This window comes from Oncorhynchus tshawytscha, linkage group LG16, assembly GCF_018296145.1.
Source record: "Oncorhynchus tshawytscha isolate Ot180627B linkage group LG16, Otsh_v2.0, whole genome shotgun sequence".
Classification (NCBI taxonomy): Eukaryota; Metazoa; Chordata; class Actinopteri; order Salmoniformes; family Salmonidae; genus Oncorhynchus; species Oncorhynchus tshawytscha.
This window is the reverse complement of record NC_056444.1, coordinates 44,802,181-44,826,042: the sequence shown is the minus strand read 5'-3', so window position 1 is coordinate 44,826,042 and position 23,862 is coordinate 44,802,181. Positions and strand designations below refer to the sequence as shown.

The 23,862-nt window shown below is 43.9% G+C and overlaps 1 protein-coding gene across 1 annotated transcript; it reads left to right on the top strand.

Annotated features, from left to right (window-relative positions):
- Positions 1–481: 481 nt before the first annotated feature.
- eif2d (eukaryotic translation initiation factor 2D) lies at positions 482–15,812 on the top strand. Its single transcript, XM_024375053.2, has 15 exons — positions 482–726; positions 10,758–10,948; positions 11,040–11,123; positions 11,216–11,306; positions 11,439–11,546; positions 13,166–13,413; positions 13,713–13,830; positions 13,980–14,025; positions 14,198–14,304; positions 14,399–14,557; positions 14,662–14,751; positions 14,942–15,037; positions 15,131–15,251; positions 15,360–15,534; positions 15,643–15,812. The coding sequence occupies exons 1-15, from the start codon at positions 671–673 to the stop codon at positions 15,714–15,716; spliced, it is 1,764 nt and encodes a 587-aa protein (XP_024230821.1). The 5' UTR covers positions 482–670; the 3' UTR covers positions 15,717–15,812.
- The last annotated feature ends 8,050 nt before the right edge of the window (positions 15,813–23,862 follow it).

The window sequence follows — 23,862 nt, the reverse complement described above, 5'->3', positions numbered from 1 at the left end:
TGCCGAGGCACAGATCTGGGAAGGGTACCAACAAATTTCACAGCCGAGGCTGTGCAAGAAATCCTGTCGGTGGATGTTACCCCTTCACAGGACCCTGAGGCTGTGTAGGGATTGATTTTGGATAATTAACTGGGTTGTTCAAGCCCTGGATGCTGATTGGCTGACAGCCGTATACCATAGGTATGATAAAGCATGCATGTGGTATATGGCCAATGCCTATATCCAGGCACTCTGCGTTGCGTCGTACATAAGAAAAAAACGTTAACCGTTGTATATTGGCCATATACCACACCCCCCGTGACTTATTTGTTAAGTGGACTGATTGAAGTGGAATGGGTTTTGTTAATTTTAGTGTTTAATTTTGTATGATGCCGTTTTTTTAGTTTCTTATTAAAAACTCCGTCCAGCTGGTGGCGGTAATGCATTGGATGCCAACCGCCGATAAACCCCATCGAAGAAGGTAGCGATTTTAGGTTATATCCTAGGAACAAACTAGCAGCAATGGCAGAGTCTTGTCGGACGTATTTTATGATGCACCAAAATGGACACGCTGCTTTCCATTTCTAGTACTGTATTTCTTTTAACGAATGAGCTTGCGAAATGCGGATTTAAACTGAGTAAATATTTTAACACATCTCAGGAGTGAGAATTAACGACGGTACCATTTACGATGTTTTCGAAATCGTTCCGTGTCAAGTCCAACACAGTGATCAAAGGATCCGACAGGTGAGGAGAGTCCCTTGTTCCATTTGCCAGTTATAGGCTGGCAGGGCAAACCCGTTTTAGGTTTATTTCTGAATATCACAGCAGGTTTTTGGACTCGGTCGGCGGTTTCTACCTGATTAAGTACAATACCATTGGAAATTAATGTTGACAGTTAGATTCCTAAAACTGAAGTTAAATGGTTTTGCTGCTTCCAGTTGAGACAACATTTAGATAAATGGCACAGTTACGTGTCCAAATCAGTAGCCAATATGCAGAAACAGTTCGTGATATTAAAGACTTAAAATGTACCATCTACACATGCATGGGGATAAATAGTAACCGTATTACTTGTATTTATTAACTGCACACGCACCAAAACTGTACGGGTTTTGGTTTTAATTACGTTCCAGTTGTTATTGGAACAACATCCTCTATTCACTTCCTGATGAACCCAGTCACCCATTCAGTGTATACGTCAATACCATTCTCAGAGGCGAGAATTCACTGATATTTACAGTGCATTCAGAGATGATTCAGACCCCTTGACTTTTTCCACATTTTGTTACATTACAGCCTTATTTCAAAATGGATTAAATTACATATTTTCCTCAATCTACACACAATAGCCACAGAATGACAGTGAAAACCAGTTTAGACAGTTCAGCAAATGTATTAAAAATAAACATACCTTATTTACATAAGTATTCAGACCCTTTGTGATGAGACTTGAAATTGAGCTCAGGTGCATCCTGTTAACATTGATAATTCTTGAGATGTTTCTACAACTTGATTGGAGTACACCTGTGGCAAATTCCATTGCTTAGCCATGACTTGGAAATGCACACCTGTCTATATAAGGTCCCACAGTTGACAGTGCATGTCAGAGCAAAAACCAAGCCATTTAGGTCAAAGGAATTGTCCTTAGAGCTCTGAGACAGGATTGTGTTGAGGCACAGCTCTGAGAAAGGGTACCAAAAACAATTCTGCAGCATTGAAGGTCCACAAGAACACAGTGGCCTCCATTTTTAAATGGAAAAAATGTGGAACCATCTAGACCAGGGGTTGTTAAACTTTTTCAGCCTGGACCCAAGTGAGAAATATTGTGTTTTCCTGTGACTGAAGCTTAAGACACCTGTAACTATACGTAAACATCAGTACTTTTCATTGCTGTCATGCCTAAAACAAATGCAATATAGACAAATAACAATGAAATATAAATAGCTATTCATGTTTACCCCCCACCCCCATTAAAATCACTCTTGAAGTGCATTCTATAGTTTTCAGACCCCTTGACTTTTTCCACATTTATGTTACAGCCTTATTCTAAAATTGATTAAATTGCATTTTTTCCCTCATCAATCTACACACAATACCCCATAATGACAAAGCACTAATACATTTTTAGAAATGTTTGCAAATGTCAATGAAATATCACATTTACATAAGCATTCAGACCCTTTACTCAGTACTTTGTTGAAGCACCTTTGGCAGTGATTACAGCCTTTACTCTTCTTGGCTATGATGCTACAAGCTTGGCACACTTGTATTTGGAGAGTTTCTCACATTCTCTGCAGATCCTCTCAAGCTCTGTCAGGTTGGAGGGGGAAGAGAGAGGGGTGGTGTCGCTGCACAGCTATTTTCAGGTCTCTCCAGAGATGTTGGATCAGGTTCAAGTCAGTACTCTGGCTGGGCCACGTAAGGACATTGACTTGTCCAGAAGCCACTCCTGCATTGTTTTAGCTGTGTGCTTAGTGTTGTTGTCTTGTTGGAAGGTGAACCTTCGCCCCAGTCTAAGGTCCTGAGCACGCTGAAATAGGTTTTCATCAAGGATCTCTCTCTACTTTGCTCTGTTCATCTTTGCCTCAATGCTGACTAGTCTCCCAGTCCCTGCCGCTGAAAAACATCCCTACAGCATGATGCTGCCACCACCATGTTTAACTGTAGGAATGGTGCCAGGTTTCCTCCAGATGTGATGCTTGGGATTCAGGCCAAAGAGTTCATTCTTGGTTTCATCAGACCAGAGAATCTTGTTTCTCATGGTCTGACAATCCTTTAGATGCCTTTTGGCAAACCTCAAATGGACTGTCATGTGCCTTTTACTGAGGAGTGGCTTCTCTACCATCTGGCCACTCTACCATAAAGGCCTGATTGGTGGAGTGCTGCAGAAAGGATTGTCCTCCTGGAAGGTTCTCCCATCTCCACAGAGAAACTCTGAAGCTCTGTCAGAGTGATCATCAGGTTCTTGGTCACCTCTCTGACCAAAGCCCTTCTCCCCTGATTGCTCAGTTTGGCCAGGTGGGCAGCTCTAGGAATAGTGTTGGTCGGTCCACATTTCTTCCATTTAAGAATGATGGAGGCCAATGTGTTCTTGGGGACCTTCAATGCTGCAGACATTTTTTTCGGTACCCTTCCCCAGATCTGTGGTGTGATACAATCCTGTCTCGGAGCTCTACAGACAATTCCTTTCAACCTCAGGGCTTGGTTTTTGCTCTGACATACACTGTGAACTGTGGGACCTTTTTATATAGACCGGTGTGTGCCTTTCCAAATCATGTCCTATCAATTCAATTTACCACAGGTGGACTCCAATCAAGTTGTAAAAATATCCCAAGGATTGTCAATGGAAACAGGATGCACCTGAACTCAATTTTGTGTCTCATAGCAAAGGGTCTGAATACTTATGTAAAAAAACAAATGTTTTAATTAAATTTGCCAACATTTCTAAACCTGCTTTCGGTTTGTCATTGTGGGGTATTTTTTTTTAAAATCCAGCGTCCCGAGTGGCGCAGTGGTCTATGGCACTGCATCTCAGTGCTAGTGGCGTCACTACAGACACCCTGGTTCGATTTCAGGCTGAATCACAAGCGGCCGTGATTGGGAGTCCCATAAGGGTGGCGGGCAATTGGCCCAGCGTCGTCTGGTTTTGGCCGGTGTAGGCAGTCATTGTAAAGAATAATTTGTTCTTAACTGACTTGCGTAGTTAAAAAAGGTTCAATAAAAAAATAATGAAAAAAAGACTGACGTAACAAAATGTGGGAAGGGGTCTCAATACTTTCCCAGTGCACTGTACTCATCTGTCTAGGTTGGGACTTGTGGCAAACGGGACTCTATTTGATGACAGCGGCTTGTGTGTGCTGTTGAAACTACCACAACTCAAAAACCACATTGGGGCCTCCCAGGTGGCGCAGTGTTCTAGGGCACTACATTGCAGTGCTAGCTGTGCCACCAGAGACTCTGGGTGCGCGCTCAGGCTCTGTCGCAGCCGGCCGCGACCGGGAGGTCCGTGGGGTGACGCACAATTGGCCTAGCGTCGTCCGGGTTAGGGAGGGCTTGACCGGTAGGGATAACCTTGTCTCATCGCACACCAATGACTCCTGTGGCGGGCTGGGTGCAGTGCACGCTAACCATGTCGCCAGGTGCACGGTGTTTCCTCCGACACATTGGTGCGGCTGGCTTCCAGGTTGGCTGCACGCTGTGTTAAGAAGCAGTGCGGCTTGGTTGGGTTGTGTTTCGGAGGACGCATGGCTTTCGACCTTCGTCCCTCCCGAGCCCGTACTGGAGTTGTATATTATTGTAGTAACGAGATACCACGAAAAGGGGGTAAAAATTCAACAACCAAAAAACACATTGAAACTGGAGGTATTTTTACAGCACTGGTTAGAAAACAACCCGCAGAAGACCAACCTCTATGTTTTGTAAAGTACGGGGTCACCAAAACATGAAGAGTAACTCAACACGTCAATTATTCATTGATTATCACTTTAAATTAAATAGCGTGAGAGGGGGGAGATGAGGTTGCACATCCTGTTTTAAAACTAACACTCAAACACCACACATAATATGTACATCACCGGTTAGAGGACAACTTGTAGAAGACACACCCTTGCCTTCGATTCACAGGTGTCTTCTTGGGTAAGTCTAAGAGCTTTGCACACCTAGGTTGTGCGATATTTGCCCATTTGATTATTTTCAAAATTCACTGTCTTCTTGGTAAGCAACTCCAGTGTAGATTTGGCCTTGTGTTGAAGGTTATTGTCCTGCTGAAAGGTGAATTCCTCTCCTAGTCTCTGGTGTAAAGCAGACTGAAGGAGGTTTTCCTCCAGGATTTTGCCTGTGCTTAGCCCATAACATGATGCAGCCACCATCACTGAGGAACTGCCTCATTTCCATGATTTGTTGTTGGGTTTGCCCCAAACATAAGGCTATGTGTTGAGGCCCAAAGTTTTTTAAAGTTTTTTTTAGGAACTGTGCAATCCTCAACATAGAAATGCTACCAAAAAAAATGTATTGAAACTTGTTACAAATGGAGTCACACATGATTCACCGAACAATATTTTGAAAGGGGAAGTAAAACTACTTCAATGTTTTTGTTTCAGTCTCCATCTCCACCAACCGACGCTAATTGTATGGATTTTTTTCCCTCTGTTAATAATGTAAAATTAACATCTGTACAGAAAGACTCATGTGAAGGCCAAATTACAGAGGAGGAACTTCTTGATGCAATTAAAGCCTTTTAAGGCTGGGAACTCCAGGGCTGGAATGCATACCAGTGGAAGTATACCAAACTTCTGATATACTCAGAGGACCATTATTAGCATGTTTAAACCACTCTTATATAAATGGTAGATTATCAGACACAACAAGGTCTGATTTCATTATTACTGAAACAGGATCCAAGTTGTGTGTGTGTGTGAAATACACTGCTCAAAAAAATAAAGGGAACACTTAACACAATGTAACTCCAAGTCAATCACACATTTGTGAAATCAAATTGTCCACTTAGGAAGCAACACTGACAATAAATTTCACATGCTGTTGTGCAAATGGAATAGACAACAGGTGGAAATTATAGGCAATTAGCAAGACACCCCCAATAAAGGAGTGTTTCTGCAGGTGATAACTTCTCAGTTCTTATGCTTCCTGGCTGATGTTTTGGTCACATGCTACCACTCTAGTGGTAGCATGAGACGGAGTCTACAACCCACACAAGTGGCTCAGATAGTGCAGCTCATCCAGGATGGAACATCAATGCGAGCTGTGGCAAGAAGGTTTGCTGTGTCTGTCAGCGTAGTGTCCAGAGCATGGAGGTGCTACCAGGAGACAGGCCAGTACATCAGGAGACGTGGAGGAGGCCGTAGGAGGGCAACAACCCAGCAGCAGGACCGCTACCTCCGCCTTTGTGCAAGGAGCAGGAGGAGCACTGCCAGAGCCCTGCAAAATGACCTCCAGCAGGCCACAAATGTGCATGTAACAGCTCAAACGGTCAGAAACGGACTTCATGAGGGTGGTATGAGGGCCCGACGTCCACAGGTGGGGGTTGTGCTTACACCCCAACACCGTGCAGGACGTTTGACATTTGCCAGAGAATACCAAGATTGGCAATTTCGCCACTGGTGCCCTGTGATTTTCACAGATGAAAGCAGGTTCACACTGAGCACATGTGACAGTCTGGAGACGCCGTGGAGAACATTCTGCTGCCTGCAACATCCTCCAGCATGACCGGTTTGGCGGTGGGTCAGTCATGGTGTGGGGTGGCATTTCTTTGGGGGGCCGCACAACCCTCCATTTGCTCGCCAGAGGTAGCCTGACTGCCATTAGGTACCGAGATGAGATCCTCAGACCCCTTGTGAGACTATATATTGGTGCGGTTGGCCCTGGTTTCCTCCTAATGCAAGACAATGCTAGACCTCATGTGGCTGGAGTGTGTCAGCAGTTCCTGCAAGAGGAAGGCATTGATGCTATGGATTGGCCTGCCCGTTCCCCAGACCTGAATCCAATTGAGCACATCTGGGACATCATGTCTCGCTCCAAATAATGGCTACATATCAGAACGTTGTTTAAACTGTCAAAAGGAGGAAAACAAGGTTGTCCACTACCGGCGTATCTATTTATTATTGCCATCAATGTTAGAAGTTAAAATTAGATCCAACAATAATATTAAGGGTTTAGATATCCATAGCGTAAAAACAAAGGTGTCATTGTATGCTGATGAATCATGTTTTCTTTATAAACCACAATTACAATCCCTCCACAGCCTCAGAGGATCTAGATACTTTTGCTAACCTTTCTGGATTAAGTGTACCAATGTATTGGGTCACTAAAAAATGCTACATTTTCATTACCGTGTAGTTTACCAATAAAATAGTCTGACGGGGATGTGGACATACTCGGTATACATATCCCGAAAGAAAGAAACTATCTCACTCCAATAAATTTTTATAGAAAGTTAGCAAAAATAGATCAATCGGGGTGAATTTCCACAAATTCTTAGATCTTAACTATTTGCTTATGGTTGACCTGCCTTTTTAAATAGTATGAACAAAAAATATAAACATTTATTTGGAATGGCAAGCCAGACAATTAAAAGGGCATATTTTATATAATGAATATGAATTCGGGGGGGCAGTGAAATAATCTGTCAGTAAACAATTTTTGGAAAACTTGCTTGTCAGGCACAAAGTAGATGTCCTAACCAACTTGACAAAACTATAGTTTGTTAACAAGAAATTTGTGGAGTGGTTGAAAAACAAGTTTTATTGACTCCATTTACGCATCAATGGAAAATCGTCAGGGGCCCACAACCTCATCTGCTAATTCTTACAAGGTGTCCGCCGGCTGCATCCCCAAGACCATCTGTGCGGCATCCTGGGACACGACACTAGTATTGGAGGCTTTGACGAAACCTCCTTTCGCACATTCGGAGAAGCCAACCTGTATGTAAACTTCCGACTTCAACTGTATTTACCCCAAAAATATATGGGGTTTGGAAAGGATGCAGACAATTACATTGTTGCGTCCATCAATCTGTCTACAATATTAAAGCTGATCCACCTCCTAACAAGAAAAAGGTGAGCAGGGTGGCAGATTTCTTGTCGCCACAGAAACCATCCCCTGGGAGAATGGAGACTTCACCCACAAGTAGTGAAGAAGATTTGGCAGCGGTTCAGAACAGCACATGTGGACCTTTTCACCTCAGAGCAAACATCCCACTGTTCCCTCTGGTAGAGTCCAGGAGCCCCCTTGGCCAGAGGGCCTACTGTATGTTTTCCCTCCGACCTCCCCAAGTCTTCTGGAGGGAGAGCCATTGCAGCTCCCTTAGACAGGACCTGCTCACACAGTTGGACAGCATAATATGGCATCCCAGACCAACTACAGCTATGGGTGTGGCCTCTAAAGTACCCAACCCTCTACTGATTTGATTTGTTGCGATCCTGCTATTATTGAGACGTTACAGAGCGCCAGAGCCCCATTGACCAGGATGATGTATGCTGGTCGCTGGAAGGTGTTTACCAAATGGTGCTCTACCAGGGCGGAGGACCCAGTGTCCTGCTGTGTACCTGTTTTACTGAGATTCCTTCAAAAACTATTGGACTCTGGTTGCTCTGCCTCTACCTTAAGAGGCATACCTTTTTTATGGCATGCCTCTGCCATATCAGTTAACCATTTACGCATCAATGGAAAATCATCAGGGGCCCACAACCTCATCTGCTAATTCTTACAAGGTGTCCGCCGGCTGCATCCCCAAGACCATCTGTGCGGCATCCTGGGACACGACACTAGTATTGGAGGCTTTGACGAAACCTCCTTTCGAGCATTCGGAGAAGCCGTCTGAAAACGGCTTTCCTCTTAGCTTTTTCATCAGCAAAACGTGAGTGAGCTCCACTCGCTTTATATGAGCCCAGTCTGCTGACAATTGAAGGCAGAGATCTAGGCGTGACCTTAGGGGAAAAAAGGCTTGATTCGGCCATAAGGTTTTATCACCTCTTCATATCAATCGAGCTGGTGACTTTACTGCCCCCCTCCTTCCAGATTGCGGAAGAGGAGCGAGCAAATCTCCTGTCTCCAATAAGTTCCTACAAACGCTATTTTGAAACGTCATAGCACTACAGGAAGTCCGACCGGCTGTTTCTGTGCTTCGGTGGGAAGTCAAAAGGCCTTGCGTTGTCCAAGCAGAGGATTTCACACTGGCATGTGGGTGTCCATACATGGTCCCACAGTTGACTGTGTATGTCAGAGCAAAAACCACGACATGAGGTCAAAGGAATTGTCTGTAGAGCTCCGAGACAGGATTGTGTCGAGGCACAGATCTGGGGAAGAGTACCAAAACATTTCTGCTTCATTGAAGTTTCCCAAGAACACAGTGACCTCCATTCTTAAATGGAAGATGCTTGGAACCACCAAGACTCTTCCTAGAGCTGGCTGCCGAGCTAAACTGAACAATCTGGGGAGAAGGGTCTTGGGTCAGGGAGGTGACCAAGAACCCGATGGTGACTGACAGAGCTCCAGAGTTCCTCTGTGGAGATGGTTGTCCTTCGTGAAAGTTCTCCCATCTCTGCAGCACTCCACCAATCAGGCCTTTTATGGTAGAGTGGCCAGATGGAAGCCATTCCTCAGTAAAAGGCACACAACATCCCACTTGGAGTTTGCCAAAAGGTACCCAAAGGACTCTGACCGTAAGAAACAGGGTTCTCTGGTCCGACAACTATGATTGAACTCTTTGGCCTCAATGCCTAACTTCACGTCTGGAGGAAACCTGGCACCATCCCTACAGTGAAGCATGGTGGTGGCAGCATCATGCAGTGGGCATGTTTTTCAGAGGCAGGGACTGGGAGACTAGTCAGGGTCAAGGGAAAGATAAATGGAGTAAAGTACAGAGATCCTTGATGAGAACTTAATCCAGAGTGCTCGGAACCTCAGACTTGGGCAAATGCAGGAGTGGCTTCGGACAAGTCTCGGACTATCCCTGAGTGGCCTAGCCAGAGCCTGGGCTTGAACCCGATCGAATATCTCTGGAGAGACCTGAAAATAGCTGTGCATCGATGCTCACCATCCAACTTGACAGATCTGCAGAGAAGTATGAGCGAGACTCCCCAAATACAGGTATGCCAAGCTGGTAGCGTCATACCCAAGAAGACTTGTGGCTGTAATCACTGCCAAAGGTGCTTCAACAAAGTACTTTGTAAAAGGTCTGAATACTTATTTAAATGTGATATTTTCAGTTTATTTTTAATACATTTGCAGAAATGTCTAATGTCATTATGGGGTATTGTGTGTAGATTGAGGACACTTGTTTCATCCATTTTAGAGTAAGGCTGTAATTTAATTAAATGTGGAAAAAGTCAAGGGGTCTGGATACTTCATGGATGCACTGTATAGTCAAAGGACCTTAAATGTTCTGTTTAGATGTGAATTGGCTCTGGAAGCCAAAACAACCGAATACTGTCTTAATGGGAAACAAATTGCTTCTCAATTACGGTACGTACGGTTCTTGAAACCTAAAGACCTCTACTTTCATATAATATCAAAATATACACTTGCTGGACACTTTTTAACTAGTTTTAACACAATTGCAGCCGACAGTATTTTTCAGTGACCACACGGTTGTGGCGTCAGTCTTCCGTTTACACACAGGTGTTTGGAGATGCAGAAATCTAATTATCTCTTTTCCGTGAACAAGTGCTATAACATGGAAAAATGGCTGTGTGGTAACCCTATGAAGGTGTGTAGTAATTAAACATTTTGTTTTTTGAAAATGATTTCTCACTGATATTGTGTTCCTTATGTTTCCAAAACAATACTGGAAGGGATGCCTGTTCACATTTAGAGAACGCCTCGGGGCTCTTAACAAAAGTCCCCCATGAAATGCGTATTGAGCCCCCTTCATCAATAGACGCTAGAGATAGTTAGCGTCTATGATTAGTGTAGATGGGTAGCTATCTGCTATTATTAGCAACGCTGGCATATTTATACTGCAGCGTTGCTCGCTCTTGTATTGGGTTGCACAAAAACTGTCGGTGGGAAGCCAGAAGTTAAATCAAATTACGACTTACTGTGCCGGCAGATGGCGATGAGGCGACTAAATATGGCCATCTGCCGGCCTTTGGACTACTGGAGATTAGATAAATCTAGGTTTTGGATATCTGACCTGTTCCATTTCCTACTCACAGAACTAAGATGCAGGTGGTGGTTGTGATTCAGTTATTATAGACTTGTGGAAATGAAAGCATAACAATTTCAGATAACATTTCATATCACCTCTCTACCCACCTTAGGAGGAAGCTGAAAGCGGACATATCCACAACCTTTCCCTCTCTGTCTGTGGAGGACCTGTCCGAGTTGGTCCCAAACAAAGAGGAGCTGAATGTCGTGAAGATTTATGCCCACAAGGGAGATGCAGTGACCCTCTACGTGCTTCATAAGACCCCAGTGTTGTTTGAGCTGGAGAAATGTCTCTATCCCACAGGTAGGGTTACAGTCAAGTGGCAGATTCACTGACCATATAATTCAGGAAAAAAAAGTGAAATCTTGACGGTACAGTATGTCTTGTTTTTCAGTGTATACGCTTTGGCGTTATCCCCATGTCTTGCCAACATTCACAACATGGCCTCCAGTGCTACAGAAGCTGGCTGGAGGGGCAGGTACGGTTATTTGTAAAACCTGGACTAATATTAATCAATGTATCAGTCATTAACATGTATTGTGAAACTCTCTCCTCCCTGCTCCTCCACAGATCTCATGCTGCCTGGAGTGGTGGTGCCTCTAAGTGGGATCCCAGAGGTGAAGAAGGGGGACTGCTGTGCTGTTAAAGTTGTTAGCAACAGGTAGGGCTAAGCCATACATCAGAAGGAAGTTGATCGACTGAAGCCGTTTGTGGCTGTTACCGCTGTCTATAATGAACACATAGAATATGAAGCCTGTCATTGTCATTCTCACAATGTCCTGGTTGTTTCCAGGGCTCCCATGGCAGTGGGCACTGCCACCATGTCCAGTGCTGAGATGAGGAGCTTGGGCATGAAGGGCAGAGGGGTGTCAGTCCTCCACACCTACATGGACAGCCTGTGGTGAGTGCCTGGTCAACCTCAACACACACACTGAGGCATGGTCAGACTGTCAATTACTATAACCCTGACGCATTTGTTTGTCAATAGCTAGTTTTTTACCCAGTTTGGGACAGTCTGACTCTTAAAGGGAGTGCTCCTAATCTCAATTTTTTACCTGTATAAAAGACACCTGTCCACAGAAGCAATCAATCAATCAGATTCCAAACTCTCCACCATGGCCAAGACCAAAGAGCTCTCCAAGGATGTCAGGGACAAGATTGTAGACCTACACAAGGCTGGAATGGGCTACAAGACCATCGCGAAGCAGCTTGGTGAGAAGGTAACCCTTCGGCCTGGGGCTCCATGCAAGATCTCACCTCGTGGAGTTGCAATGATCATGAGAACGGTGAGGAATCAGCCCAGAACTACACAGGAGGATCTTGTCAATGATCTCAAGGCAGCTGGGACCATAGTCCCCAAGAAAACAATTTGTAACACACTACGCCATGAAGGACTGAAATCCTGCAGCTCCCGCAAGGTCCCCCTGCTCAAGAAAGCACATCTACATGCCCGTCTGTAGTTTGCCAATGAACATCTGAATGATTCAGAGGACAACTGGGGGAAAGTGTTGTGGTCAGATGAGACCAAAATGGAGCTCTTTGGCATCAACTCAACTCGCCGTGTTTGGAGGAGGAGGAATGCTGCCTATGACCCTAAGAACACCATCCCCACCGTCAAACATGGAGGTGGAAACATTATGCATTGGGGGTGTCTTTCTGCTAAGGGGACAGGACAACTTCACCGCATCAAAGGGATGATGGACGGGACCATGTACCGTCAAATCTTGGGTGAGAACCTCCATCCCTCAGCCAGGGCATTGAAAATGGGTTGTGGATGGGTATTCCGGCATGACAATGACCCAAAACACACGGCCAAGGCAACAAAGGAGTGGCTCAAGAAGAAGCACATTAAGGTTCTGGAGTGGCCTAGCCAGTCTCCAGACCTTAATCCCATAGAAAATCTGTGGAGGGAGCTGAAGGTTCGAGTTGCCAAACATCAGCCTCGAAACCTTAATGACTTGGAGAAGATCTGCAAAGAGGAGTGGGACAAAATCCCTCCTGAGATGTGTGCAAACTACAAGAAATGTCTGACCTCTGATTGTCAACAAGGGTTTTGCCACCAAGTACTAAGTCATGTTTTGCAGAGGGGTCAAATACTTATTTCCCACATTAAAATGAGAATCAATTTATAACACTTTTGACCAGTGTTTTTCTGGATTTTTTTTGTTCTTCTGTCTCTCACTGTTAAAATAAACCTACCATTTTAAAATTATAGACTGATCATTTCTTTGTCAGTGGGCAAACGTACAAAATCAGCAGGAGATCAAATACTTTTTTCCCTCACTGTATATCAATATTTGTGCATAAAGTTATTTCCACCACCATTTATTGCATAATTAATTTTACAGACACAAAAAGATCCCACCATGTCGAACGAACAGATTATCTGTCGACATTTATAAAATTGTAATGCAACTTCCTGTTTCCATCACAGTTGTCGTGATTTTTATACGGTATGACTTTACACGCATAAAAACTGTGGATGGAAACCTGGTTAGTGTTACACTATTTTATTTTTAGGGCATTTGGAGACAAGTCTGGTCCTCCCTCCATTCCTGATGTGGACACTGAGGGTGTCGAGGCAACCTATGAAGAAGAAGAGGAGGATGATGATGAGGCAACAGAGGGGGGTGAAGAGGAACCCTGTCCCAACCGTGTCCCAGATGCCCCCTGCCCTGGTATCCAAGAGCTCAGCCTGGCTGACAGGGAGGAGGGAGAGCACGGGAAAGAGGAAGGAGAAGACCCAGAGGACCTGAGAAGCCCACAAGGTAGCTATTACTGCTCAACTGGAGATCCAGGGAGAGGAGAGTTTGGCAGTTTATTATATGTGTCCATGTGTTTGGGTCTAAGGGAATTGAGAAGAGTTCTGTCAATATGTAATTCCAACCTAATTACGTTGTCCTTAATAAATCAAAATCCTTAAAACAAAGAGATTGATGGCAAACATATTTGATATTAAGTGTCTTTCATTGAAAGCAGGCTTCTTATTGCATATGAGTCATGAATTGACAAACCAAAAAAAGAGACAGTTCCAGGATATCTCACAAACATAGTCCTGTCCTTACAGAGCAGATGGATGCCCTGCTGCTGCAGTGTTTCCTCCAGGCGCTCAAGAGCAAAGTGAAGAAGTCAGAGCTCCCCCTGCTGACCAGTAGCTTCCTGCGCATCCACATGTTCTCCTGCTGGTAAACACGACTCGGGAACATTGAGTTTCCCACTGACATCCGTGCATAAATACAAAAGAGTTCTGTGCATCTGGCCTGTCTCAAGTTAGGATTCTGCTTAAAAGAAGTAGCTTTGAATTGAACACTCATATAAATTGTTGTTTTTACAGTCCAAGTGGAAAGCAACTTGACATCAAGAAATCAAGCTATAAAAAGGTAACCTCCGTCTTAGAATAAGTGGTCCTCGACATTTCATAATGCTATGATGTTTCTAATAAACTTGAATTTTGGAGAACGGATGGCAAAACCCAGACATTTTTAATTTGACTATCCATCAATGATCAATGAATTATCCTTTTAAATCCTAAATCTAATGTTTTGTCCCCAGTTATCCAAGTTCCTTCAGTGCATGCAGCAGCAGCACAGCCTGGTGAGGGTGAAGGAGCTGAGTAAAGGGGTGGAGAGCATTGTAGAGGTTGACTGGAAGAACCCAGAGTGAGTATAGCCTCTTCCACCTACGACATTTATGAAAGGACTTGAGATTAGCAATAGTGAAGTGTTTTACTACTGTCTTTTCTGCTGCATCTAGACTGCGCTCCTTCCGCACCCCGAAGGATCCTGGGATAGAGGAGGCCTCAGTGGAGGTGGGAAGAGCAGAGGGGGAGAAGCCCTACCATCCCCCTGAGATCACTACCCTCTACAGTGTGTCCTCTCGTCTGGAGCCTCTGTTTCAAGATGCCAAGAAGAGGTGAGTCTGGGTACATGCTTGCAAGCGTTCGTGTGTTTGTAGTCTTTTTTTTTTTTCTGTTTTAATTTTGTGTTATACTGACGTGTGTGTGTGTGCTCTCAAAGGAAAGGAACAGTACTCCAACCAGCAGAAGTGAGAGCAATCATCACAGATTATGTGAAGAGGAACGAGCTGGTGGATGAGAATAATAAAAAGTGAGATTGCGTGGTTTCAAAGCTCACACTTTCATTCATTATTTGAGACATGATTTTATGATTTGAGACATTCAATATCCAGGTGTTTGGGAGATTCACTGCCAGCGCAAATGTGCCCCGAGAGAGTATCTGTTCAAGGTGGTAGCTATCAACAATCCTATATTAACAGTCTGTGTGAACTCTCCATCAGTTATGTCATCATTAACCCGATCCTATGTGACTGCCTACTGGAGAAGTCAGAGTACCAGGAGGTGGAGGCACTCAAGTGGGATGACCTCTTCAGCAGGTAAACAGCTATGGGTAGTGAAACATTGGCCTGAAGTCATGCTGCATCACTGGCTTTGGATTATGACTTAACACCACCATCTTGTGTCCACAGGACGCTATACAAAATGCAGCACTGCCACCAGCTGGTGTTCCCTGGCCAGCCACCCATAGTAAAGAAGGGCCACATTGAGCCCATAGACATCTCTGTGGCCTCCAGGGGCTCCAACAAGAAGGTACACCCATAACGACATGTTTACGAAACATTAAAGCAACACTCCTCAATCTTTGTGATTTGTTTTATAAAATATCCTTCCGTCCCTCCCTTTCTCCCTTCTCTTTAGGTGACAATGATAAAGAACCTGGAGGTGTATGGTTTAGACCCCATGGCTGTGTCAGTCGCCCTGCAGCACAGAGTCCAGGCCAGCTCAGCCCTGAACCCGGTTCCCGGCTCCAAGGACCGAGTCCTAGTCCAAATACAGGGAAACCAGGTCCAACAAGTCTGCAAACTTCTACTAGGTTGGCAAATATGGAAACCTCCGTCTTGTAATGTCTTGATTCCGGCTCTTGATTTAACAGGTGTTTATGTGCATAATTTCTAAGGCTTTTTCACACTTTATTTTGCAGATAAGTATCAAATTCCCTGCAAGTACATCCAGGGACTAGACAACAAAGTTCAGAAGCCTGGGAGGAAGAAATAGTACATCTTCAATCGTTCATCAACGAGTATGTATAGATGTGCAAAAAAGCCCAACAACAAAATGTTTATCATTCATGAAATAAAGTCTACTCCAGGATTTGGCTAAATTGGTGTTATTCATGTTACATGATGCCTGTTCAGTAAGAATACACTACACAGTTAGAATATGACCTGGCCAAGCATCATCCTCTGGGTCTGTGGGTGGGGTTAACAATACCTGACATTGGGCCTTCTGTGACCATGGTTGCTTATGACAAAATGACCAAGTCATTAAAATATGACTGTAGAAACAGTCCTCATTAACGATACAATGCCCAGGACAAAATGACCAAGTCATTAAAATATGACTGTAGAAACAGCCCTCATAAACAATACAATGCCCAGAATTTCTTTGACAGAATTACCAGGCTGAGAAAGTGAAGCAAGTCTCTGACTTGCATTCAGGCTAACATTGTGCTCTCTGTAGCCTTAAAATGAGGACACCTGTTTCAATGAATAGGTCTTATTATTGTACATATAACAAATTGGTAAGGAATGGGTTGATATTATTTTAGGATCTTTATTAATAAAAAAAAACAATTATGCTGATCTGAAGTGGAGATTTTGCCCTACATGTGTATATGTCGTCTGCTTTGACTACATGTTCTACTGAATGACTCCGTGTGGGATGCTACATGTAAGTGTCCACACACACAATTCCATAGTGACAGACCGAATGCAATAACCTCTCTGACAAAGTGTAGGTTGTTAGAAGTACTGGGTTTGTAACTTATTACACTGCAAAATCAGTAGTTAAGCAGTAAACATGTCATTTACACTTTTGGAAGATTTCAATTATGGAAAAATACTGGTCAAGAGATGGAGCGTTGCCCCCCTGAAACCTACCATCACATAGTTCTGTAATTGAGTCACTGGTGAACTTCCATCAAAGGCTTTACAGAGGTGAAAAGTTATCAGGTTAAATAGATATCCTATTATTATACCTTATCATATTAAATAGCTTTGATTTCCTTTTAAAAAAAAAAAACATTTGTCATTAATGTATTGGTAATGTCCATCCAAATGTGGTAGTTTAAAGCAAAACAATTATAGCCCATTTGAAAAAGAAATATATTGAAGAATTGTATTAAACCTTGAGTCACAATATAAGCACATTTAATACAATAGTAACAAAGTTTGGGAAGCCCTGAAATAGGCTACTGGGTTAATACAATGCTGTTTGCTGTTACTGTAGTAATTACAGCGTTACTATAGAAACCCAATGTAAACTTTTACTGACAGAACAAGAAATGAAAAGAACAGTGACATTTCTGATGAAATAAGTACCTCCTGGTAAAATTTGACAGTGATCTCCAGCACCACGATGAAGATGAGGACCAGAGTGTCAGCTACAGAGATGGCCATCAGGTAGAAGGTGCTGGACTTGGACAGCAGGCAGTTTCTCTGCCAGAAGATGAGAAAGGTAACAATGTTGGCTGGTGGAGGGATTTGTGTCATTAGGGTTTTTCCATTGGAAACAAATTAAGCATTTAATCATACATGCATAGCCTATACCAAGCTTATATCAGCCTTTGCTTAATGTTACTATAGCCATATAAACTCAGCAAAAAAAAAAAAGAACAAGTCCTCTCAATGTCAACTGCGTTTATTTTGAGCAAACGAATCATGTGTAAATATTTGTATGAACATAAGATTCAACAAATGAGACAAACTGAACAAATTCCACAGACATGTGACTAACAGAAATGGAATAGTGTGTCCCTGAACAAAGGGGGTCAAAATCAAAGGTAACAGTGAGGATCTGGTGTGGCCAACAGCTGCATTAAGTACTGCAGTGCATCTCCTCCTCATGGACTGCACCGGATTTGCCAGTTCTTGCTGTGAGATGTTACCCCACTCTTCCACCTAACCCAGACATTTCTGGGGGAATGGCCCTAGCCCTCACCCTCCAATTCAACAGGTCCCAGAAGTGCTCAATGGGATTGAGATCCAGGCTCTTTGCTGGCCATGGCAGAACACTGACATTCCTGTCTTGCAGGAAATCACACACAGAATGAGCAGTATGGCTGGTGGTATTGTCATGCTGGAGGGTCATGTCAGGATGAGCCTGCAGGAAGGGTACTACATGAGGGAGGAGGATGTCTTTCCTGTAACGCACAGCGTTGAGATTGCCTGCAACCACAACAAGCTCAGTTCGATGACGCTGTGACACACCGCCCCAGACTATGACGGACCCTCCACCTCCAAATCGACCCCGCTCCAGAGTACCGTGACTCGTCAGTAAAGAGCACTTTCTCCCAGTCCTGTCTGGTCCAGCAACGGTGGGTTTGTGCCCATAGGTGACGTTGTTGCCGGTGATGTCTGGTGAGGACCTGCCTTACAACAGGCCTACAAGCCCTCAGTCCAGCCTCTCTCAGCCTATTGCGGACAGTGTGAGCACTGATGGAGGGATTGTGCGTTCCTGGTGTAACTTGGGCAGTTGTTGTTGCCATCCTGTACCTGTCCCGCAGGTGTGATGTTTGGATGTACCGATCCTGTGCAGGTGTTGTTACACGTGATCTGCCACTGCGAGGACGATCAGCTGTCCATCCTGTCTCCCTGTAACGCTGTCTTAGGCGTCTCACAGACATTGCAATTTATTGCCCTGGCCACAGCTGCAGTCCTCATGCCTCCTTGCAGTATGTCTAGGGCACATTCACGCAGGTGAGCAGGGACCATGTGCATCTTTCTTTTGGTGTTTTTCAGAGTCCATAGAATGTCCCCTTTAGTGTCCTTAGTTTTCATAACTGTGACCTTAATTGCCTATCGTCTGTAAGCTGTTAGTGTCTTAATGACCGTTCTACAGGTGCATGTTCATTAATTGTTTATGGTTCATTGAACAAGCACGGAAAACAGTTTCATTTTAATAATTTATTTTATAATTTTCTCAAAGAAATATTCATTATAACCATTAAATGCATTATCCATTAAATGCGGAATACATTAGATTTGTCAAATATATTTGTTGGAAAAAAATAACATGCATATTCTGATGTGTGCTGAACAAATGTACCAGTTTTCCTACAACGCCACTAGTCATTGTACTCATCCATCTGTATAAGACAACCATACATTGCAGCAATTAGTCCTATAGGTTTAGGTATACTCACAGGGGATGCACACTATAGCCAAGGCTGGGTAGAACACAACCTGCAGAGTGACCATCCAGTGTTCCTCTTGTGGGTTCATGTCTTTACCCACCAGATATATTGTATACTATTAGCAGAAACAGCATCCAGGAGAGTCCCTCTCCTCTCAACATCACAGCACATATCTGTGCTTTTGTCATATCACTAAGAGTTAACCCCTCACAAGCACAACCCACACAGACATGCAAACGTGCACACGTGTCTTTATTTACCTATTGTTAATCATTACTCTGTGAGGATCTCTGAGGCACAGACAAGCTTATTGGTTGGACTACAGAGGTTGGATATTCTACTCACCTTGTGTGCATCTAAAGAACCTTCTTCCTCTCATTGATCTACTTTTCTTGCCTCATACTGACATCCAAGTTAACAACTCTAGGGAGAGAGAATGGTTTTGTAATGTTACCCGTCTAGGGAGAGAGAGAACATTTTTGTAATACCCGTAAATGTTCCTCTGTTGTTTGAGTGTCCAGTTTTCCGTTAGATCAGGGAACAACAGCAAAACCTCCTGAGAACCTATTTAGCAGGTATTGTTGTTAGAGTTAGGAGAACATTCAAACATGTCAAACAAAACTTAGCCAGAACATGTTTAGCATGTTCTCTGGACAATGTCCCATGAACTGACCACTGAGAACATGGAGGAAAGGCACACAGAGGAATCAAATACCTGCATCATTGCTGAGTGAGTGGGGGGCAGCAATAAGGTGAGCGCCGTCTGGTAGCCATGATCGCGGTAGATGGAACTGCATAGACACCTAGCGGTCATATGCAGGACCATACCTGCATTGTGAATTCACAAGTAATTTTATGATTTATTTGTATAGTTTAAATGTTTAAACAATACAAAAAGTAACCAAATTGCTACGCGATATTCCTGGGTTTTATATCTACTGTATTTCCACCCTATTGAGGTTGGAATAATATTTGAAATTGTGAAAATGGTGATAATGCCCTTTTAGAGTACAACATTTCAGCCTGTTTTGGTGGTATGGAGTTTTGGCCTGTCTGGTGACATCAACAGGTGGTAAATTAGTTAATAGACCAATAAGAAAAAGAGATCCAAACCTCTCTGCCAATAACAGCTTGTTTCTAGTTTTCTAAGGATTAGAAGAAAGTTCCATTAATGTCACACCAAACATACACAGAAAATGGTTGCCATGTTCTCAGAATATAATAAATTAATATTTTACACACATTTCATTGGAACATTGCAAGAACATTCCTGTGTTCAAAGATGTTTAACCATAGTGTTAATACATTATATTCAGAGAACGTGGCAATATTTTCTGTGTGTGTTTGGTGTGACGTTGATGGAATATTCTCCTGAACCTCAGAAAACTGGACGTTCAATTGAAACATGTCTAGAATATTAATATTGAGTGTTATGAGAACATGGTAACCACTGTCATGACTGGCCTGTTCGGGTCAGGTTACCGTGGACCATAATCCTACAGAGATATCTCTCACAACCACCAGCGGGGGAGCGATCGAGAGGTATGGAGGTGGGGGGTTTAATGACAACTCCCACCCATTGTAAATCTTATGGCAGCAGACAAAATCCCTTTTGTCCTCTCAGTATGGAGGGATGGAATGTATGATGGGCCTATGGAGAATCTACCTCTGAACAGTAACATGCAATAAATGGACTTTGGGACAATACGTTTCATCAGCCAAAATGGTATTAGTGATGATAGATGGAATATGAAAATGAATGTCCTATTGTCATGTTATTAAAAGTGAAATGACCACGTTATAACGAAAACATTGTGACTTGAAGAGTTCTCCCACTATTTACTTGAGGTTTGCACACTGTACGTCGTGTGGAAAATGTCCAGATCAAAGAGCATTTTTTGTAACGATGAAATGTGAAGTTTGTTGTCTAAATTGGATCTGAGCAAAATTCAGACCTTGCCTCGTAACTAGTTACACCCAGAGAACTTGCCCTAAAGGCGGAAACGCCCATTTCTGACCCGAGGGTATATAACATGTATGATAAGAATTATCCACAGACTAGGTGACCCTGCGCTGCAGCCACGGTCTGAGTAGTCAGCAACCCCAAAATGCAACACGAGGTTGAAGAAGACAAAGGAACCTTTTATATTCTGACCCATAAGAGTTTGGGGCAAGGTTAGGGTTAAAATAAGCATAGTTGAGAAATGTACCCAAGTGTGCTTTTCTCTCATGCACTCTCTTTCTTTCTCTCTCTTTTGAAATCCCCATTTTGCCATGTTGCGTTGGCCCGCATGGGACCTGTTTCATTGTACTAAGTTCAGATCAATAGCCTCAACTGTGTGTTTGTGTACGCTCCTCCCCTCTGGCATTCAACATCGTTGGTATACTAACCACCAGTCCTGGGATCCATCATTACACGCACCTGCAGATCATCGTGATACTCACCTGGACTCCATTACCTTCCTGATTACCTCCGCTATATCTGTCACTCACTTGGGTTTCTTCCTCAGTCAGTATTCTTCCTGTGTTCATGCGTAAATGCCACTCTAATGTTGTCTCGGTTGTTGTTTTATTAAATGTTTCTCCTGCTTCTCGACTCACAGCGTCATCGTTACAGAATACTGACTCAAACAATGGAAGCAGCAGGAAAACCGAATTTCTCCCAGACGGTCAACAAGCAGGGTTACCTTCTACGTCAACAACATGACCAGCTGGCACGGCTATGGAAGAGGCTCTTCACAGTTTGCAAGCCTCAAACATGCCCTGGAGGCATTGCATTCAGCTAGAGGAGGATACTCTACAACCAGCCGACACAGCAAGCCAGCTCAGCAACCAGCTCAGTTCAGTAATGCCCGTTTGTCATTCCCAGATAAATGACGGGACCCCATCTAAATGCTGTGGCTTCCTATTTCAGTGCTCCCTCTACTTTACACATCAGTTGCAAGCCTCCACCACCGAGAGGTCAAAGGTTGCCACGGTTATTTCTCTACTGACTGGGTGGGAGTTGGAGTGTGCTACAGCTGTCTAGGAGAGTGGAGAGGATGATCTAGATTCCTGTGAGGGGTTCATGGCTCTGTTTTTTTTTAATGTACCTTCGCTCATCCCCTCCGGAGGGCAGAGAGGGGGGGGTGAGCGTCTACTTCCATTACAGCAGGGTGACCAGACGGCTGCCGTGTAGCGCTCACCTTCCGGACAGTAGCAACAACCAGTGGATGGACTGAGCCAGCACTTCGTAAGCTATTCAGAAGAGGTCTGCATGAGGAGGTCCAGATGGAACTGGCCTATTGTGATGACAACCTCACCTTGGATACACTCATTGTGATGGCCATCCTTCTGGATAACTAACTTTGGGATCGTTGGTACAACAAGGGTTCATCCGCACATCCACTTCTCCTGCATCGTCTGGTTTCTTCTTTGTGGCCAAGAAGGTTGGAGGGTTACGTCCATGCATTGACTACAGAGGACTCAATAAGATTACACGAAGTATCGGTACCCTCTCCCATTGGTGCCGGCAGCCATCAAACCGCTACACTGGGCCCGGTTCTTTACCAAACTGGACCTGCAGAGTGCTTACAATCTGCATCCGGGAGGGGGATGAGTGGAAGACTGCTTTTAGCACGATGTCTGGTCACTAAGAGTACTCAGTGATGCCACTTGGCTTAGCCAAAGCCCCGTCAGTGTTCCAGGCATTCGTTAACGAGGTGTTCAGGGACATGCACGGACGCCAGGTTGTTGTGTACATCGATGATATCTTGATCTATTTGGCTACCCTGGAGGATCACATTTCTCACATTCGAGCAGTCCTGGAATGCCTCCTGGCTAACCACCAGTTCATCATGGCTGAGTAGTACCAATTTCATCAGAGGGCTGTCTCCTTCTTAGGCTACCAAATCAGTGCGCAGGGAGTGAGGATGGACGACAAGAAGGTAGATGTTGTCAGGTAATAGTCAGTCCCAACCACCATAAAGGGGTTACAAAGGTTTTTGGGTTTTTCCAACTTCTCCCGCTGATTGATCAGGAACTTCAGCTGTCGTCACTACTCTTACCTTTCTCCTTAACTTCTTATGGGCAGGTGGGACGGTAGCGTCCCACCTGGCCAACATCCGGTGAAATTGCGGTGCGCGAAATGACAAACTACAGAATTATAAATATTTAACTTTTATAAAATCACAAGTGTAATACATCAAAGTAAGCTTAACTTCCTGTTAATCCAGATGCTGTGTCAGATTTCAAAAAGGTTTTATGGCGAAAGCACAACATGCGATTATCTGAGGACAGCGCCCCGCATACAAACACATGAAAAACATAGGCAGGTGCGATATGAAAGTCAGAAATAACCATATAATAAAGCCTTACCTTTGATCTTCTTCTGTTGGCACTCCAAAAGGTCCCAGTTACATCACAAATGGTCCTTTTTTTCAATAATGTCCTTCTTTATATCCATAAAAACTCAGTTTAGCTGGCACGCTTCAGTTAATAATCCACCAAGTTTCCCTCCATCAAAATGAATCCTAAATGCGCTCTCATTCACGCGCTTGGAAACACTACAGCCAAAATGGGAGGCACCTAGAAAAACGACAACATTTTTCCAAAAATCAGCCTGAACTCTTTCTAGGGACTGTTGACATCTAGTGGAAGCCCTAGGAACTGCAATGTGGGAGGACTTGTCCTTATAATAAAAGTGACAGCTATTGAAAATAGTGGTAGGCTGAATTTGTTTTTGTTTTGGGATGGTTTGTTCCCTGGGTTTCGCCTGTTATATTCACAGACATTATTTTAACAGTTTTAGAAACTTTAGAGTTTTCTATCCAAATCTACCAATTATATGCATTTCCTAGCTTCTGGGCCTGAGAAACGGGCAGTTTACTTTGGACACGCTTTTCATCCTAACGTGAAAATACTGCCCCCTACCTAAGAGAGGTTAAGGGAGGGCCCCATAGGTTGGTGTGGAGCCCAGCGGCTGATGACGCCTTCTGTCTACTCAAGGGACATTTCACCTCCACCCCA

What these genes read in the sequence shown, in the direction of transcription:
- eif2d (XM_024375053.2), top strand. Translation starts at nt 671, where the DNA reads ATGTTTTCGAAATCGTTCCGTGTCAAGTCCAACACAGTGATCAAAGGA. An exon ending in GTTAAAGTTGTTAGCAACAG is followed by an intron (nt 11,307 to 11,438) that starts GTAGGGCTAAGC and finishes GGTTGTTTCCAG; the next exon opens with GGCTCCCATGGCAGTGGGCA. An exon ending in AGAAATCAAGCTATAAAAAG is followed by an intron (nt 14,026 to 14,197) that starts GTAACCTCCGTC and finishes TTTTGTCCCCAG; the next exon opens with TTATCCAAGTTCCTTCAGTG.